Raw genomic sequence first — 20187 nt, 5'->3', positions numbered from 1 at the left:
CTGAAGCCACCATACCAGCCTAGAAAAGGACACTTTCTTGCAATTTTTTTTTAAAAGGATATTTGGAGGCTGAGACACCAAACCAAAGGTTGGTAATTACTGCAATCTAATTACAACGTAGAAGGTTTAGATTCTGTTTTGACTGTGAAATATCCACCATAGGCTCACAGGTTTGCTCCCCAGCTAATGGTGCTGTTTGGGAATGTTCTTGAACGTTTAGGAGGGGCAGCCTCCTGGGAGGAGATGTGTTACTGGGGGAAGGACTTGAGATTTTAGAGCTCAGCCCTCTGCTCCAGACTGTGGATGCGGTATTACCGGTTGCCTGGTGCTTCTGCCTCCACGCCTTCACCACCATCGTGAACTGTATCCCTCCGCCTGTGAGCGCAAGTTAGCACAACTCGGAGCCCAAGTTAGCCCTTCCTTTTCTGAGTTGCTTTGGCAGATACTTTGTAGCAGCAGTGAGGAAAGGAATCAGTACAAATTCTAAGCCCACGTGAGTGAGAAAGGGGAAACTATAAATGTCACACATTTTCAGTTTTCTCTTCTTTGATAAGGCTACAGAGACACACAGAACAGTTAAACCCCTCTGTCTCTTAGGATTGATTTGTAAATCAATTTACCCCCTCTGATGTGGTTTTCAGCCAGCCAAACCTTTCCTACCCTTATCCTACCCTTCTCCCCAACCCCCCACCTTAATGACAAAGAAAACTAAGTGTCTCTATTGCAATTACTGGCTTTAAAAAAAATCTCACACTTCTGTCTGATGATGAGAGAAACCTATTTGGCACCTTTGTCTTTCACAGCTACCTGTGAATACAATCTTTCCTTCACTTCTAATTTTCTTGTTTTGTGAGCTCTGTCATCACTGGCTCTCATTAATGGGCCACCTCCTGCTTCTCACCCATACCGACAGCTTTTTTATTCTTGTCTCTGTAGGTCTGGAACCCTGTGAGTCAGAGCTTTGAGTCCCCTTGATGCGGCCTCTTTAATTAAGAGTCATTTGCTGGCTGCCATCCTCAAGGGTAGCCAGATAGACTGCGATAACTCCTCGGCAGCCTCCAACCCAGATGGACTTGTCTCTCTTGGGGTTCAGAAGTCAGTGATCCAGCGCATTCCCTGCGGTGGGTAAGGGCAGGGTGGAGGCTTCGTCTCAACTCAAGACTACAACAGGGTTTGCTCAGCCCCTTCTCAGTTTCACCCTAAATGGAAAGAGAGATGTTCTTGCCTGTGTCTAACTCACACTGGCTGTACAATGCCTGGATCTAGCACTGGCTGTACAAAGCATTTCATAGACCTTTGCAGATGACAAAGAAAAGCAAGACTGACTGAAATTGTGGTTTACTAGATATGGTTTTTCCCCCTGTAGTATTAGTGTTTTTAGTTATAAAAGCCACGCATGAGCTGGGTATGATAGTGTACCCTTGTGATCTCAGCACTTGGGAGGTGAAAGCCAGAGGACCAGAAATTCAAGGTCAGCTCCTGCTTCATAGAGAATTTGAGGCCAACCTTGACTACTAGAGATCTTGTCTAAAAAGTATAACATAAAAATATAAAAATAAAAATTAGGATTGATGTAATGTGTGGCACATTCTTCTAATTCCAACACTTGGGCAGCAAAGGCAGATGGATCTCTATGAGTTTGGGGTCAGTCTGGTCTACATAGTGAGACCCTATCTCAAAAATATATATATAATTTTTTTGATGAGCCAAGTTTGGTAGTGTACACTGTAATATCAGCACTTGGAAGGATAAGGGACAGTAGTTGAGAGTTCATATCTAGCCTAGGCTACAGAGCAAGCATGGAGTACATAGTGAGGTTATATTTCAAAAGACAAAACAAAAGGTAAAGTGTAGAGAAGGGTACCATGATAGCATGCTCTGGTCTTTAGTGCTTTCCCATAGCTAATCACGCTTAGTAATTCTTCATGGACAATTCCAGGGATGTTCTAAGCATATAGCATCATAGGGCTCTATTATTTCCTCTCTCAGAAACCTTAATTTCCTGTCTACCCTTTACCACAGTTAGAGCTGTGCACCCATCCATTTGTCTTTCTACTTTTTAATCAGATCATACCTTTAAGAAGATAGAGTCCTAGACTAGTTTGTTCACTACAGGATCTAGCTCAGTGCCTGTCACACAGTAGACATCTAACACATGATTTGAAAAACAGACAGATAGACTTTCAGGAAGAAAAGGAAAGGGGTACAGTGACACATGCCTGTAATCCCACACCAGGGGAGGTGGAGGCAGGAGGATCAGGAGTTCAAGGTTATCCTTAGCTGCTTAATGAATTCAAGGCCATTCTGAGCTGCATAAGATTTTGTCTCCAGGATGTGGAGCAAAGGGAACACTCCTCCACTGTTGGTGGGAATGTAAGCTTGTACAACCACTGTGGAAATCAGTATGGCGGTTTCTCAGAAAATTAGGAATCGAACTACCTCAAGACCCAGCCATCCCACTCTTGGGCATATACCCAAGGAAGGCTGATTCATACCATAAAGATACATGCTCAGCTATGTTCATAGCAGCACTATTTGTAATAGCCAGAACCTGGAAACAACCTAGATGCCCATGAATGGAAGAATGGATGGAAAAAATGTGGTACATATACACAATGGAGTACTACTCAGCAGAGAAAAACAATGAAAGCATGAAATTTGCAGGCAAATGGATGGAACTAGAAAAAATCATCCTGAGTGAGGTAACCCAAACCCAGAAAGACAGTCATGGTATGTACTCACTCATAAGTGGATTCTAGATATAAAATAAAGAACAATCAGACCACAACCCATAGAACCATAGAGGCTATATATATATATAGCATGGAGGTCCCTAGGATGACTGTAGCTTATAATAAATTTCTGTTTTACTCAATTGTTGAAAAAAAATAGCCAAATGAATGGAAACACATGAACTATGAACCAAAGGCTGAGGGGCCCCCAGCTGGATCAGGCCCTCTGAATAGATGAGACAGTTGATTGGCTTGATCAGTTTGGGAGGCAACTAGGCAGTGGGACCAAGTCCTGTGCTCATTGCATGAGTTGGCTGTTTGAAACCTGGAGCTTATGCAGGGACACTTGGCTCAGTCTGGGAGGAGGGGACTGGACCTCCCTGGACTGAGTCTACCAGGTTGATCGCAGTCCTTGGGGGAGGACTTGTCCTGGAGGAGGTGGGAATGGGGAGTACGCTGGGAGTAAGGGGAGGTGGTGGGAGTGGGGAGAATAGGGGAACCCGTGGCTGATATGTAGAACTGAATGGTAGTGTAAAATAAAATAAAATAAGGATTTTGTCTCCAAAAACAGAGTGGAAAAGGGAGGGGGGATAGAAAGACACACAGAGAGAGAGAGAGAGAGAGAGAGAGAGAGAGAGAGAGAGAGAGAGAGAGCTCCCCAGACACAGAACGTGTTAGCCCTGCCTGAATGCCGAAGAACTTTCTCACTGGCTTTCAATGACGTAAATCATTGATTGCTCCTCATATCACCTCCGGAACACTGTGATCTTATCGTGTTTGCTTGCACATTAAGGCATCTGAAGTCATTCGAGCTGATGTGGTTTGCGGAGGACAATGTCCTGCAGGTGACAACCCAAAATAAAGACATTGGCTCCGGGTCCCACATCCCGATGTACTCTGACGAAGCTCACACTAACTCCTCCAACACTGTGATTCAGGCAATGAAGGGAAAGGCTTGGGAGGCCGACGGACAGAAGTTTAAATGTCAACCTAGGCAGAGCACAGCTCTGAGTCCTGTTGGATGGACATTCAGCTTGTGGGCCTCCATTTCCCAGGTGCAGAAGGATGCTTAACTTTTCTGGGTCATGAGGGTTTAAAAAACGATGCCCTATGTAGTGTCTGGCACATAGTAGGCATGTTCATCTACTCCTCCCTCCCTTCTCAGAGGATTAAAAAGCAGGCCTTGTAGGCTGTATCACAAGGCCTTAGGTCTCTGTCAGATCTCCATTAAAGGAAGGCAGGTACCAAGTCTAGTTCCCAAATTCTATTGAAAGGGAAAAATCAGCAGCCATCTTGAGACATCCCCCCCCTCCTCTAAAGGTATTTGCTGACCGGCAGTTTTAGAACTGACCAGAAGTTAAACTCATGAGAAGATAAGGCTGGAACAATAAATCTATATATCCTGGACTTGGTAAAACAGGAAATGGGGAGTAATGGACTCAGCTGACCAGAAATTGAACTTATGGGAAAACAGGACTGGAACAGTAAATCTGAATGTATATATCCTGGGTTCAGCAAAAGCAGGACATAGGGAGTAAAAATTTACGTCTCTGTAGATACCCTGAATCCTGACAGCCATCAGTAACCTCATGCTTATAGTTCAGCAAGTAACTTCAACGAACTACCTCACCCCAACCCCCTCATCCAATCCCAAACTGCATGTAAACCTTTCCTATAGAAACCCCTTCAAGTGAGTGCTCCGGGGCGTCCTCATCTACCCCCTGTGTTGGATGTTGGACATGAGGACCAAGCCCCGGGCCTGCTTGTTTTGTTATTAAAAACCTGTGTGTGCTTGCATCTGATATCGGCTCTGTGGTGGTCTTGCTTGGGGGCCTTGTAACCTGGGCACAACACTATTGAGTGTTAGAGCTTTAACCTGGGGTTAATCAGGGAACGTTTCATCTTAGCAGCTCCACCGGGGGCCAGCTGTTAGCTTGCCACAGCAGGATCAGACCTGCTTTGACTTACCCTAAGGGGATCCTGCAAGTGTCACAAGGATTTATTGCTTTCCCCCATGAGCCTCAGGGAGATGATCACAAAGAAGGTAACAGCTGCCATGACACAGTGATGTTGCCATAGCAGAGTTGGTGCGGGGTGGGAGGGGGCAGCCCCCCTTTAGTCTCAGTGAGCTGCTAGTCTGGTCTCATTCAATTAGCATTTAGCTATTAGCACCTCGTAGGTGCCTTACGGGTAAAATACCCTGGAATGTCAAGGGGAGAACAGAATGAAAAGAAGGGCTGGGGCCCCAGCACCTTCTACCTGAACGGGTTTTGCCGCCAGCCAGATCTCTACAGAGATCTCTCGGCTGCTGTAATAGCTCCTTCCTTCTTCCCAGGCACAGGCTGCTGAGAGCTCCCAACAAGAGCCTTCCTCTGGTTCCCCCCAGCGGCTCTATCTGTTCCCTCCCTCCACGCAGCTTCTTGCTTCTGTTTTCCTGAGAGACTCCTTCACTTCCCAAGCTCTTCCTCGATTTGCCTCCCGTTACCATTGTCCGGGTGAAATTCCAGCTGACCCTTTCCTTTGAACCCTGTGGGCTTTCACCCCTGCTTCCTCCACTGGGCCACACATTGCCAACCATTGTTGGCCAGACACTGGGGGTGGATACTTTTGTAGGAAGTCCCTGAGCTGAGAAGTCATCCAGACAATGGGTAAGTCCTTTAGCGTCTGGTCACTGTGCCAAGCACAATAAAGCCACTGGAGAGGATGTGCAGCTTTGGAGCCGTGAAAGCCTCGTGGGCAGCGAGCCACATGCTCAGAGCTTTGTCTGCCGAGAGCTGTGTTCACATGGTATGTCTGCCTCTGACGAAAACCTCAGGGGGTTTTGTTTTGTTTTGCTTAGACTTACTTATTTTCATTTCATGTGCATTCGAGTTTTGCCTCTCTGTGTATATGCCCCTGCAGAGGGCAGAAGAGGGTGTCAGATTCTCTGAAGCTGGAGTTACAGATGGCTGGAGAGGGTGGGGAGTGGGAGTGGGGGGTTGGCATGCTTGGGGTGGGTGGGTGGTGCTCCGTCTGTGAGCACCCTAGCCAATCAGGAAGACAGTTTGGTGCGACACAGCTCAGAAGGCAGTGTTGGTTCCCTCGGAGAGTCTGACCCAAGTAGTTTACTGTAGGCATATTAAAGCACAGCACAGTCCGGTGAAGCTTCCTGGCGATGATGAACTCAATCCCGTGTGCACAGCAAAGCATAGATCATGGCTACATGGAAACTCTTTGTAAAGTGCGTGTGACACCTCCTATGAAGATGGCTTCTGTAGATTGGCCGAGAAAAACAAGCTCAAGGGAAGGGTCTGGGGAGGATCCGGTGTGGTCTTGGCCACACAGTGCAAAGGTCCTCAGGCTATCAGCCATGTCCACTCCCAACCTTCTGGGCAGAAAACAAGCTATACATCTCTCCCTTTGAAGAGACATTCCTGGTCCCCCGGTGTTTTATCTGTGAGCATAAGGACCGGTGTGCCTCCCACAGTGGTGAGCCACCATGGATGGGGGTGCAGGGAACTAAATCTGGGTCCTCTTCAAGGGTAACAAGTGCTCTTAACAGCTGAGCCATCTCTCCAGCACTAGTTCAGAGTTTTAGTTTAGTGTGGGTGAGTGAGTGTGTGTGTGCGCGTGCGTGCACGCGCCGTTGAGTACCTGTGGAGATCAGAGGATAACTTTGAGGAATTGGTTCTCTCTTTCTACCACATAGGTTCCTGGCATCATACTCACGCTTGGCAGTGGGCACCCTGACCTGCAGAGAGCAACAGAGATGCCTCTTGTGTTGTTTGTGGGACACAGGAGGGGACCCGGGTGCAAGAGAACAAGCCAATGACTTGTTAAATGTTGTGAGGTCAGTATGGCCCCCAAACATATAAAGAGCTCCCTACTGAGACAGCCAATCCAATTTGTGAAAGATCATTGTTGGTGCAGGGTTTTGCCAGTTAGCACCTACTGATGCTAGTCAGAAGGCAGGCAGGGACCAGAAGGAACTGGAGAAAAAGAGACATGGTTTGTTTGATGGGACATGAAGTAGAAGGCTCCAAACACAAAATGCTGTTGCTCACCATCATGGGTACCACTCATTAAGTCCCATCACCCTTCAGGAACGGATCTGAGCTTTGGAGGGGGGCATCTGTGCTAACAAAGAAGTTACCACCCCCACTGGTGACTTCCCAGGTCCCTCAGAACACAGTCAAGTCTGCAACAATGTTGTTTATCTTATTGTCTGCCTCTGGCTCTCACGCTGATGGCCGCTGGCACTCAGGAAGCAGCCCTCTGCCTTTCCCTCTCCTGGGCTCTTGGCACTGAAACAGTGCCTGGCATCCGAGCAGCACTCAGAGGGCTTTTAAGGGTGCTTGTAGGAACTAATGAGGAAACTCTCGAGGCCCAGCAAGGACTACCTTTAACCTACACATTTTTCTGGTAAATCTGAACTAGAAAACCGCAAGAGGTGTGTGCATGAGGCTGTATGCTTTCCCCAGGGTGCCCCCTGGAGATGAACTGTCATCCAGGTGACGGTGCAGGGGAGAAACGCATGAGCATTCCACTTAATGAGGTCACTGTGCTGAGTGCCAGGCCATCCTTCTCATCCTCCTTGCCATTGTCTGGCGTTTATCTCAATTTACAAGAGCAGACTCATCTTTTGTTCCTTTGGGTATTATTCCATTTCCACTGCAAGTTTAAGGAACCCGAGGTTCTGAGAGATTGGTTCTGGCAAGCCTACTCAGTTAGTGAACTTTCAGAGATGAATTTGCAACCAGTTTGCTGAGCAAAGCCTCTAAAGGCGACTGGTGATGCGAGCAAGAATTCCATTAGTAGGTAGGAAGCTGTGCCCTCAGGAAGCAGGTATGGGAGCTGGGAGAGGTGGGGGGCAGCACGTTCTGAAGCAGACAGTAAGTGGTGGACTTTGGGGAACATGAGAAAATGGGAGGGGGGACCTGGGGAGGAGGAAGAAGAGACCCAGCCTGCTCAGAACTTTAGCTCGGGGCTGCAGCCTCTCCAAGCAGGAGCCAGGCACAGCAGGAGAAACACCTCCGATCAATAGCTCCAGGAAGCAAAGCATCAGAGGTTGACAGCCAGGTTCAGGGACCCACCACCTGCCTCCTGTTCAACAGCGAGAGTTCAGGGAAATGAAGGTGTGATACTTTACAGGAATCGCCCTTGGGAACCCTTGCACCGACCAGCTGGTTGGAGGGTGGGAGGTAAAATGCCAAGTTTGACCAGGAGATCCTTGGACAACGCTGTACCTAAGCAAGCACACACTTCCTCCAGAGAGCTGATACCAACGACACACTTCTGTAGGTTAACTAAAACCCAGTAGCCCACAGGGAAAGGATTAAGTGAGGTTTGCAGTAATTTTCTACACGGAGGGTGGAAAATCTCCATCGCCAAGGCTCTGGTCCTGATTTAAAGTCAACTCCACCCCTGTTCTCCAGTCCCCAGTTGATTCTGCGGCTGTGCCCCTACCTCTGTGGTCCAAAGGCCATTCTGTTTCTGGGTCAGAGGGCCTGAGCTGAGGCTCTGGGAGTTGGGACACTGTGTCCCACAGTTCATCTTCTTCTCTGGGTTGGCTATTCCACCTGGGGCTGCAGACCGGAGCACACCATTAGAGGACAGTCCATCTTCCAGCACACCTGGGGAGGCAAGGAGAAGATGGCGCCAGAGGCTTGCAACGGCAGGCGTTCTAAACAACCCCAAGGTGCTGGAGCAAAGGGCAGCCACACGCTCTGCGGAATTCTACCATGTAAAGTGTCCTTTCCTGAAAGAATATGTGGATTTTTATGTAAAAAAAAAAAAAATGAGATTTTGAAGTAATTTGTGGCTTGATATTTTTACTTAACACATCGATGACAACTTTCCCTCGTCATTAAACATTCAGCCATGTGATTTTTTTTTTTTTAGCAACTCTGTTGGTTGTACGGAAAAGCCATCATTTAACCAATCCCCTCTAACTAGATAATGCCTTTCTACTTTCTAGTAATAATGTTACTGGAATAATACTCATTTTGATTCATAATTTTATTCTTAGTGGTTCTCTTGGGATAAATTCCTAGAACTAAGGCCACTCATTTGAAGGTTACACTGAGTTTTTTTGTTTTTTGTTTTTTTTTTTTTCCATCTCCACCAATAGGACTGAGCCAAGTGCGTCCCATAACAAACGCCAAGAAACACAGGACTTTAAATAAACAGCCTCACTGAAGAGCCAGAGGAGGACAAGGGGGCAATTCATGAAGCATAAAAGGGACGTTATTTGTAAGAGAAAAAGGCCCAAGAAGCATGGAGGGGATCTGCCAAGAGCGGGCGAAGCCAGCCAGATGCGGCAGGAGTTATGGGGTGAGGGAGGCCAGCAAGGGCATCCATTCTCCTCCACCAGCCTAGGCTAGATGGCCATCGGGGCCACAGCAGCGTGCTGCACTCGGGCATTGAATTTCACCGGTAAGACTCAAATGCAAAGAGAGAATGGCCAAAAATTCCAAGATGGCAGCCACTGAGCTTTGACTCCAACCCAGGGCCCTTTGGAGCCCAGCAGGTCCTATGCACCAGATGGTTGCACCATGCAGAGATGCCTGCTGTAGCTGAGAGGTAGCCAGCAGGGTGGTTGGGTTTTTTTTTTTTTTTTTTTTTTTTTTTGCATGGGGTATACTGCTGGATGAAATATAGGATGAAGGGAAGGATGTTGCTTGTGCTGCTCTGTATTTACCAATTTTGGCATGTTTTAGAACTAAGAAATACAAGTTAAACCCACACAATCAGAAACACTGGGTATGTTGGTGACCTTTCGGGGTAACCTCTTGACCACCCTGGAAAGGTTACACCTGGCCATGGTCAGTGGGCTGACCTTGTTTCAGCTTGTCATCAGCGCTTCTCAGCTTATCTATTAGGCTCAGTAAGGCCAGTCGTTACGCACTTAGCTGATTGTGTGACTCACAAGCCAAGAACGTAACCCACATGGCTAATGAGAGGGCATGGGGAGACACAGCCGCTGCTGGGCCATAAATAATACGCACACTGTCTGTGCCAGACATTGTCAGAGCCTTTGTGTATATTGTCCCACTTAATCCTCACAGTAGCCCTGTGAACTAGGAATCACTACTCTCTCTCAATAAATGAAGTGGTCCCTGTATTGTGCTAGGCGCCGGGTCCCATCTGTGTATCTACTGCTTACCACTCTCTCCCTTCTCTAGCCTGGGGGTGGGGTGGGAGGCACCCTGATTTTAAAGGAGTGGAAATTAAATTAGATCTGTGCTTTTCTGACACTTGGGATACAAGCAAGTGCTTCCTCCTGGGAAAACTCCCAAGCAGGCAGTTGTTGATTTTGGTGTGTAGGAGACCCAGCAGGCAGATCCTAACATCCATTGCCCAGACTTCTGATTCAGTAGAGACTCAGGAATGTGGATTTCTGAAAGTCCCCCCTAGATTCTGAGGCAGAAGGCTTTAGAGACTTCAAAGGCTTATTGCATTATGAATGTAGATGTAGCTATATTCAGACCTGCCTGTCTGTATCTCACATATTAACACTCTCATTGATCTTGAAGGTTACAGGCAAAAATCCTTATGTTCTCACAGTGAATTCTAGAGAAGTATAATAAAGTAAGATAGATTTGCTGGCTCCTTACAATTTCTGTGCCCCTAGAGTACCTCTTCTTTTTAACATCCTCTACAAAATTTCCATCCCCTCCGAGAGACAAACCAAATTACTGACTTTGTCAAAAGACGGCAAACAGATGTGCCAGTGCTTGAGAAAGTGTAGCCAGTGGCTTCTTGCCGAAGCTTCTGGCTATCTTAGCAGTGAAGCTGGGTAGGAGAGCGGAATAGGGAGGTTTAAAATGGTAGCTGGCAGCCGCACAGAGGACGAGCTGCTCCTTCACCCCAGCACCTGGCTGCTCCTGGTCCAGGTGACCAGAAAGTCTGCCCAAAGTCATGAAGAAATGACTGCCAGTGTTTTTCCTCGATGACAGACATCAGAGTTAAGACATTGCCAGTGTATTTGGGAAGAATCTCTGATGTCACATCAGATGGATCCCTGGCTCATCGAGCCCTGTCTAGGCTCAGATCCAGAACACATGCCCATTGGTAATTTTGTCTAAATTGAGCTATAAGTTGAATTATTACTCCTCAACCACTTACTGAGAGTTTGTCTTCTAATTTTCAAAATGAACTAGACTAGGATGGTGAGCCTGCCATTTCCTTAGTCTGATGAATAACTATAAATTGAACATGGTCTATAATATGTGACCTTTTGCATTGGTATTATTAGATATTCTAATAAAATATTGAATAACCCTTGCATTCGTGGATGATTGATTTTGGACAAGGATGCCAAAATAATTCCAAGGGGAAAAACAATTTCTCAATGGATGTATTAGAGATCCACATGCAGAAGAATGGAGTGAATCCTCTACCTCGAAACCTGCACAAAAGTTAAATCACAAGGAAGCAAAGATCTAAAAGTAAAAGGGAAAACTGTTAAATATTTCTTTAAAATATAAATGACAAATACTCCTGATATTAAGTTAGGCAGTAGTTCCTTAGAAATGACCCCAAAGCACAAATAAAAACAATGAAATCCATAATTGGACATCCTCCAATGTATAGGCGACCACGAAAATGAAAAGGTAATCCACAGGGTAGGAGGGAACTTTGGGAAATTATGTCCTTGTTAGAACGAGTTCGTGCAGTTCAATAACGGAAAACGACAAACGACTCAGCTGAAGTATGAGCAAAGGGTCTGAGTAGACCCCGACCCAGAGAAGACAGGCACATGGCCGAGGAGATCCGACACCAGGAGACGGTACCACTGCCCCAGGAGACTGCGCTCAGGCCAACAAGATGGCGACTGGCATTGCCGCAGATGTGGAGAGCCGGGAAGCCTCCTGCTACTGTGACAGGCAGCGTTCCAGCTGCTTTCCCTCGGCCAGGCTCTCAAAAAGGAAGACATGGAGTCTACCAGCAATGCCACTTCTAGGTACACACCTAACGGAAATGGAAACAGCCCCACAAAAACTTGCACTCGAATGTTTGTAAAGGTTAATCTTGATTGCCAATTTGGTGGGGTTTAGAACCAACTATGGAAACAGATCTTGAGCACGTCTTGTGAGGCGTTGTCCAGACTAGCTTAGGTAGGGCGAGAAGACTCACTATAATGTGGGTTGAACCGTTCCATAGACTGGGATCCTACACGGATTAAAAAGGAGACCCTGAGCCAAGCACATGCATCTGTTGCTCTGCTTCCTGAACGCAGATGCAGTGCGTCCATGCCCCTGCTGTGGGCCTCTTACCTCGATGGGCTGCATCCTGGAACTGTATGCCAACATAAAGCTCTCCTTTCTTCCTTCATTGCCCTGGTTAGGTATGATGGCTCAGCCAAATAACTCACATATAATGTTCACAGCAGCAGCACTCCTAATAACTAAAAAGTAGAAATAGACCAAACATCTCACCAGCTGCTGGGTGGATTCATATTATTTGGTAATACAGACACTGAAGTACTGATATATGCTATACACCAACCGAGCTTGAAAACATTATGCTAACTGAAAAGCCAATTACAGAAGGTAACTGTTACAGAAGCTTATGATTACACCTTATAAAATATTCAGAAACGGGCAATTCTAGAGACGGAAAGGTAGCTTAGTGGTTGCCAAGGGCGCTGGTATTGGAGGAGATGAAAAAATGACTCTTAATAGGTATGGTATTTTTCCCCCAGGTAATGAAAGTGTTCTAAAATTGGTGGTGCAGGTGGCTGTACAACCAAATTATAGCTAAGGAAAGCGGGTATTAAAAGGGGGGGAAACCCGTGAGCAACACACTCCAGAATGTTTTATTGACGAGAGCGAAGAGGCGCGTCTGGACTTGCACAGCACTGGCTGGGGGGAGAGACTGACTTCTGAACTTGTACAGTCCCTAAGGGCAGGGGTCCTGACCACAGTGCCTGGAACGTCTGTCCCCAGAGAGGGCCGCCAACCTGTCACATCTGCCCTTAGCAGATGTGGAAACAGCTTCCTTCCCAAGGCCCTCAGCCACAGGCAAGAGGGATGCCTGCGAAGAGCTGAGGGCTGGGGCTGAGGACTGTAGCCACAGCAGCTGTCTGCAGTTGCTTGTGGAGGTGAAGTCTGAATTCTTCCCCCTACAAGGACACTCAGCAGGCGACACACAGGCTGTGGAGCCGAGTGGCAGCTCTAAGGGACAGTGAAGCGCCAGCTTTACTTTCCTGTGTTCTCACGGGAACCTATGTCTTCTCTCCGCTTCCTCCCTTCCCTCTCTCTGACTATTCAGGGGGTGCTCCCTGTTCATCTCTCCTCCCATATTTTCACAGGGCAGATCCGAGGCTGTCCTCGCCAGGTCTCTGTAGTAGTTACTTGGGGCTGTCCTGACCTAAGCGGTAATAAAAGTTCAGCTCCCTCTACCATCGTGGGTGCTCGATGCTTCTAAGATGGGCAGTTACTGGTGAGTTCCTGTGACCACGGAGGTGGCACCCTGTACTCCTCCCAGGTTGTCTCAAAGACTTCTTTGCCCCCTCTCTTTCCTTTTCCTCTCCCTTGAATATTTCTCTTAAACACTTAAAATGCAAACACTGCTAGAAACATCACAGCAAAGCACAGCAATGTGGTGCCTTATTTTCTCACAGTCCAAGGGAAGGTGTAAAAAAGGCTGGTTTCCAACTGAGAGTGGTGGATGATGCCTGCCTGAAATCTCAGTTAAACCAGGCTGATGGGGAGTTCCAGGTCGGCCTGCCTGTAATCCCAGGTAAACCAGGCTGATGGGGAGTTCCAGGTCGGCCTTGTCTATACAGCAAGACCTTGTCTAAATAAGTAAATAAATAAATAGTTTGATTTCCCTGGAGGCCTCTCTCCCGTGCTCATAGATAGATGGACTCCATCTCTCTGTGTCTTCACAGGGCCTTTCCTAAAATGTCCTTTATATAAGGACACCAGTCACATTAGACTAATGTTCACTCAGATTAACTTTCAAAAGCCCTGCTCCAAAATACAATTATATTTCAAAGTTAGGGGTAAGAGTTAAGACTTCGCTACAAATATATTTTTTAAGATTTATTATTGCCAGATGGTGGTGGTGCACACTTTTTATCCCAGTGCTCAGGAGGCAGAGGTAGGCAGATCTCTGTGAGTTCGAGGCCAGCTGATTGACAAAGCGAGTTCCAGGACAGCCAGGGCTACACAGAGAAATTCTGTTTCAGGGGGAAAATTTATTATTTATTTTTATTTATGTATATGAATGTTTTGTCTGATATATCGTCATGGAAAACATGTGCCTGGTGACCTGGAAGGCCAGAGGAGACACCACATTCCCTGGATCTGGAGTTACATGTGGTCGTGAGACACCGTATGGGTGCTAGGAACTGAAGCAGGTTCTCTCCGAGGTCAGCAAGTGCTCTTTAAGATCATGCCACCTCTTCAGTCCTCAGTGCACAGTACATGAATCTTAAGGAGACTCACATCTTGCAGTTCCTTTTATAAAATAATGTTCATTTACCTTACTTAAAAAAATAGATGTTTCGGGGATGGAGAGATGGCTCAGAGGTTAAGAGCACTGGCCCACCATCCAGAGGTCCTGAGTTCAATTCCCAGCACCCACATGATGGCTCACAACCATTTACAATGAGATCTGGTGCCCTCTTCTGGCCTGCAGAGATACATGCATGCAGAACACTGTATACATAATAAATAAATAAATCTTTAAAAGAGAGAGAGAGAGAGAGAGAGAGAGAGAGAGAGAGAGAGAGAGAGAGAGAGAGAGACGTTTCGTGTAGGAAACTGGACTATGGTGATAAGAAAGTGAAAATTACCTACAAACCTATCAGTTGGGACAACTATTAGTAGATGTTTTGTCTGTCTCTCCCCTATCTATTTTCAGTGCATGAGTATGCACACACATACACACGCACGCACACGTGCACGCACACACACACACACAATTTTTAACAAGTAGACAATGAAGCTAATCCATCTTGCTCTCCTCCATAAACGTTTCTACTCAGTTTCATCCATCCCTTACTTCTTCCTCAGGTTAGATAACTTGTTTCTTCTATTACTCGTTTTTTTAACCAGCCAGTGCTTTTCAGGGTATTTAACTCGCCCCTTCTCTGTCCCAGGCACTCTTTAGGTACCTGTTACATCTGAAGCTATGGTTCACTGGTGTTGCAGACTCTCAGCCAACTCCTCCCCCAGCCTCCTTTCTCTCCTTCCTGCTCCCCTGTTCTGTGTCTAGTCCCTCAAGTCCATACCAGAGAAAACACGGGAAGGTGGGTAGCAGAGGTTGACTTTTGTCGGAGGGAGAAATGATGATCTGAAAGTGTGTTGACACAATGATGTCTGAGAGGAAGAGATGAGGTACCCTGTGTTTTTTCCTCTTCTGCGAAGCTGACTCTGGATCCCATTTTTTTTAGGTTACAGTGCGCAATCCCGAGCACCTACCAAGCAGCATCCTTAGGGTGACAGCAAGTGCTGGGGCCGAAAAGTCCTAGGAACTGGGTGTGAAGAGTGGCCCTCAGACTCACACTTCCCATCGAGAGGACCTGGTGGCTTTCCTGTCCATGTTCTGCGGCATCCTGTTCATGTCCTCTTACCACAAAGTTAATAGATCTAATCAGTACAGGACTGAAAATGCCCTTTGACTGACCCAAAGATGTCTGAAACCACCAACGCCTCCTGGCTTTGCTCTTTAGAGTCTCTCTGAGTCTTCTGATACAGTTTTATATTTTGCTACAACGAATGTTGGTATCCTCCATAAATTATACCCTGAAAGGTAATTTCTAGTGCAATAGTCATAACGGTGGGACCTTTAGGAAGAAATTGTCATGTGGGATCTACACTCAAGGATGAAAGCTGTGCCTTCATACAAAAGTTGGAAGGCTTGCCTTCCCTTCAGACTCGGTCATGTGAGGAAGAATCAAAGGGTACCCTCTTTGAAGCAGGACTACGTAGTGGGTCTGTAAACTCTAAGATCTCTGCTTTCGTGGGCATTTATGCTTAGTCTCATTAAAACAAAACAAAAAATCCCCAAACCCAAACAACAGAGCATCCTAGCAAGTCCCAATGTATCGTCTCCGGGTTAATGAGATGTACTGTGTCATCAATATAAATGTTTTGGTTTGTCTGTTACCTTAGAGACAGCCACGGCAGGGTGGAGAGGTGGCTTGATGGTTAAGAGTACATACTGGCCGGGCGGTGGTGGCGCACGCCTTTAATCCCAGCACTCGGGAGGCAGAGGCAGTCGGATCTCTGTGAGTTCGAGGCCAGCCTGGGCTACCAAGTGAGTCCCAGGAAAGGCGCAAAGCTACACAGAGAAACTCTGTCTCGAAAAACCAAAAAAAAAAAAAAAAAAAAAAAAAAAAAAGAGTACATACTGCTCTTGCAGAGGACAGGATTTGGTTCCCAGCAGTCACATGGCGACTCACAGATGCCTCTAAGTCCAGTTTCAGGGGATCTGATGCCTTCTTCTGGCTACTGTGTGCTCCCGCACACACATGGTGCACATATTTACACACACACACACACACCCCACAGGCACAGCTCAAATGTCCCAGTCCTTCTAGGGCAGAATAGACCTTAGGATCAAAGTAGCTTGCTTGCAGAATTGAGGTCACACTGCAGAGCACCCAGTAAGAGGGTGAGTGATGGAAGGAAACTATCCTGGTTTCTCTTCTCCTCCTTAGACCTATGAAGTCAGCCTTCTGGGTCATTGATGGCAGGTTAAACAGAATTCCAGGAAGCCGCTCCCAGGCTTACTGTCTTACGCCAGAGCTCTCAGGCCAAGAGTGCGGCCAGGTGACCCTGGAAAATCTCCACTCCAGACAAGATGGGGACTACCTGTCTGAGGTGGGAAATGATTCCAAGGCACCTTAGCAAGCTGGGTGCTGTGGACATGTGGTAACCCACCCAAGGGGACAGGGAGGGACTGCCAAGCCAAGTCAAGAAGGAGTGGTGGCTTTGGTTCCCCCCTCACTGGGCAGTCAGAGCCATCATTGAGAGCCGTCAGCCGCCCCAGCCTGGCCTTTCGGCAGTTTCCCTGCATAGATCGCAGACGCTGTCTTTATGGGCTCTCCTGCCCCTTCTGGCCTGGTGGGTTCTGTCCCCCCTTCCCTGTCACCTCTGCTTTAAACCCATGGGACACCTCAAGCCACCCACAACCTTACGCTAGTGTCTGTTTTACTCAGAAGCACCCCCCACATCCCTCTCCATCTCTACTTAAGCCTGGCTCCTCCAAGGGCTCCCCCGTGCAGGGCTGGACTCCCCGCTCACCGCACAGCGTCACCCTTCCTCTTTGGATTTTTGTAACTGTTGGAATGATTCATCCCATGCCTGCCTGGCATGCTATCTAAAAGGCTCCATTAAAATGTCTTGTGTATATGTGTCTGGCATACATGAGGCACTCAGGAAATGTTTGAAGGAGTCCTGACCTGTAAGCGGGCTGCTGGCGTAGGAATCTTACTGTGGAAAGAAGCTGATGTTAGGCCTGTAGGTGTTGGTGTAGATGTTTTTATGAAGATTGATTTACCAAACAGCCGCATTTGCGAGGGACATGGGTACAAGCATGGACCACTCTGGCAGCTCTGATTCCTGTGCTGGTCGAAGCAGAGCCCTGGCCCAGGCAACCAGCTGCCTGTCCTGTTCCTGTGCAGCTTGCTGTGGCTCCCCAGAGGCTCCCGTGAAGGCTGGCATCTGAGCAGAGACTACGTACAGAATGCAAGTCTTCTCCAGATTCCTCCTGAAGCTTGTGCCACAGGAGAATTCTCATGAATTCTAGTCACTAGCCCTCCAGTGATAGCAGTTTAGGAAAGACACCCTGAGTCCTAGTGTAGGAGAGACAGCTCACAGAAAGCGCTAGAAAATCCAGAATTGTGGAGCATAAAGGGCTTTTTTTTTCTTCACAGAAAGGAAAGGGTTGGCACCTTTTCACCCAGAAGGTTGGCGTTGATGTCATCTAATTACCAACCTGTGATCTCTGTGCTATTCTATGGCTCCAGCCTTCCTAAATCCTCCAAAATCCAGGGCATTGCTTAGGCCCCAATCCTGAGCTTTGTCTCTCAGTGAATAGAACCCCTCCTTATGAGAGGTCCCATGTACTCTGCACCCTCCATCAATGGAACCCCTCCTTATGAGAGGTCCCATGTACTCTGCATCCTCCATCAATGGAACCCCTCCTTATGAGAGGTCCCATGTACTCTGCATCCTCCATCAGTGGAACCCCTCCTAATGTTTATTACAAATCCTTCTTCTCCAGGCCCTAGCCCTGAGCTCTGTTCATCAGCCAGTAGAACTCATTCTTATTGTAAAGGTCACAGGTGCTTTGCTACTTTGCTAGGGAGTTTTGATGTAGACATCTCTGAAGCTTTGCTGTGACAATTGTCATGTGGAAACCTTTTCCCAAAGTTTTACTACGTGTAAGAAGAATAAGCCAAGAGGTCAGACTCTGGAAGCTTTTGGCCCAGCGCCTGCTAAAGTGGTGCTGACCAGAGATTCATTCTTCACCTCACTGGGATATTTCCCTGCCTTCTTGCAGGGACCCCAATACCTACAGACAGAAGGGCCGGGGATGGTGCAGATGAGAGTCATCTAGGGCTTCCCTTCCACTCCACAGCCTGTGTGTGAGATGGACACACAGGGGTGTGGGATAATGATGCCCTCTGGTGAGGTGTGGAGGGTCTGACCTTCAAGCATCCAGTTCTAGGACTGAAATGCTACAGGACCAAGGGCAGAAGGAAAGGGTCCCCAACCTCCCAAACATCCACTCCTTTTCTCCAGTGACAGAAATTCCTTGTACAAGTGCTGTGGGTTGTCCAAAAATCATGTTGAAACTTCGTCCCCACTGTGGTGTTGGGGGTGGGGACTTTGGGAGTATTATCATGAGGGTCCCACCCTACACAAGGCCTGTTTCACTCTTCCACCTTGTGAGGACAGGCTGTTCAACCTCCCTCTGCCCTTCTGTTCCTTCTGCTGTGTTGAAGACGCCTGGATGGTGTCATCCCCAAGGAGCAGGCCTCTGGTAAACACCCAGGGTTTTGATCTTGGATTTGGCCTCCAGAACTGTGAGAATTTCTGTTCTTTATAAACTTCCCAGTCTCGTGGTTTCTGTGATAACACCACAAGCTGAGAGCAGGGATGGTATCTTATACGGGACCATTGGCATCAGGGGATCAAAATGTCCGTTTCAGGAGTGAGACTGTGGTAGGTAACACGACTCTGCCTCTCTGTCTTTCGAAGGCAGAGGGCTCTCGTTGGGATGATCTCAGAGCTGGCTTTTGAATTCAAGGGAGAGAGTGAACTCGATCCTGTCAAGTCACATTCTTCTGTGCCAGAGATCAAACAGAAGCCACTGACACATCTTACAGCCTTCAAAGGTGAAGGAGTTCTGTCTGCTGTAATGAACTCGTACTTGCTTCTGAGTTGGAAAAGCTGGGTAACTCGTGGAAAGGAAATCAAAGAAAAGATATACCCGAAAAGGACCTATCCGGCCGGGTGCAGGTGGGGAATGAATGGAAAGGCAGAAGAATGGGGGAATCACGGGCAGAGAACAGAATGATGTTTGCGACAAATCCCTGCCTGATCAGTAACGGTCTGAGAGTCAGAGGATTTCAAAGAGATTTTACCTCACAGTGAAGGAAAATTCCTTGGCCTTGGGAGATGGCTTGGTTGTTGGCAAAGAGCTCAGCATGTGAGTTGAGAGCCTGAGTTCAATTCCTAGTGCCCATGCTGGGGGTGGGGTGGAGTAGGGTGGGGGACATGGGACTAGGTGTGGTAGCACATCTTATAATCCCAGCGTTGGGGAAGCAGAAACAGGAGGATCCCTACAGCTTGCTAGTCAGCCAGTCTAACAAAATCATCAAGCATCAAGTTCAGTGAGAGAGCCTGTCTTAAAAGCCAACGTGGAGAGTGATCAACAGAGACACCTGACCTCTGGCCTCCACAGCCCTACACACACACACACACACACACATACACACACACACACACACACACACACACACACACACACACACACACACGGAACACAGACACATGCCTTTGTGACATTTTTCTTGGGGGTCAGAGCAGGGTTTGAGACGCCTGCCCATCTCTCTGAATCTGTTTTGTTCTACTAGGGACCCTAAGACTTTGTGAGTTTGTGAGTGCTGTCGGTGATGGACTCACTGGGTACCGGAAGGCATGGGCTCTGGTGGAGCAGGCACTGCCGTGGAACCAATCCCAGCACTGTGCCCTTGCAAGCTGTGGGCCCTTTCAGAGACAACCACATCTACCATGTTTTTGGCCTCTCCAGCGTCAAACTCCGCTGAGGCAACAATCCAGAACCCAGTGGCCCAGAAAAGCCCAGGATCTAGCCCAAAGATAGTCAGGCGGTGAAGACTCCGAACCCAGGTCTGTGCAGCTCCAGAGACATCTTGTTCTGTCTACTGTCTTAGTCATTGCCCAACTACTTAACATCACTAAGCCTCATTTCCTCAGATATAAAATGAGAC

The 20187-nt window shown here is 47.6% G+C and overlaps 1 protein-coding gene and 1 long non-coding RNA gene across 3 annotated transcripts in view; one reads left to right on the top strand and one right to left on the bottom strand.

Moving 5' to 3' along the window:
* Positions 1 to 20187, bottom strand: part of Baalc (BAALC binder of MAP3K1 and KLF4) — a 72144-nt gene that overhangs the window by 5921 nt on the left and 46036 nt on the right. The window contains exon 2 of one of the 2 annotated variants that reach the window (XM_028879229.2): positions 8178 to 8344. The exons of the other annotated variant lie outside the window; for it this stretch is intronic. Within the exon in view, the coding sequence (XP_028735062.1) occupies positions 8178 to 8344 (167 nt within the window). The remainder of the gene's footprint in view (positions 1 to 8177; positions 8345 to 20187) is intronic. 2 annotated transcript variants of the gene reach the window in all.
* Positions 4946 to 10865, top strand: LOC119086387. Its single transcript, XR_005089671.1, has 3 exons — positions 4946 to 5519; positions 6421 to 6561; positions 8842 to 10865. It is a non-coding gene; the product is annotated as an uncharacterized LOC119086387 (long non-coding RNA).

The sequence above is a fragment of the Peromyscus leucopus genome, chromosome 20, assembly GCF_004664715.2.
Source record: "Peromyscus leucopus breed LL Stock chromosome 20, UCI_PerLeu_2.1, whole genome shotgun sequence".
Lineage (NCBI taxonomy): Eukaryota > Metazoa > Chordata > Mammalia > Rodentia > Cricetidae > Peromyscus > Peromyscus leucopus.
Note: the sequence above shows the minus strand (reverse complement) of the source record. Positions and strands in the feature narration are given on the sequence as shown.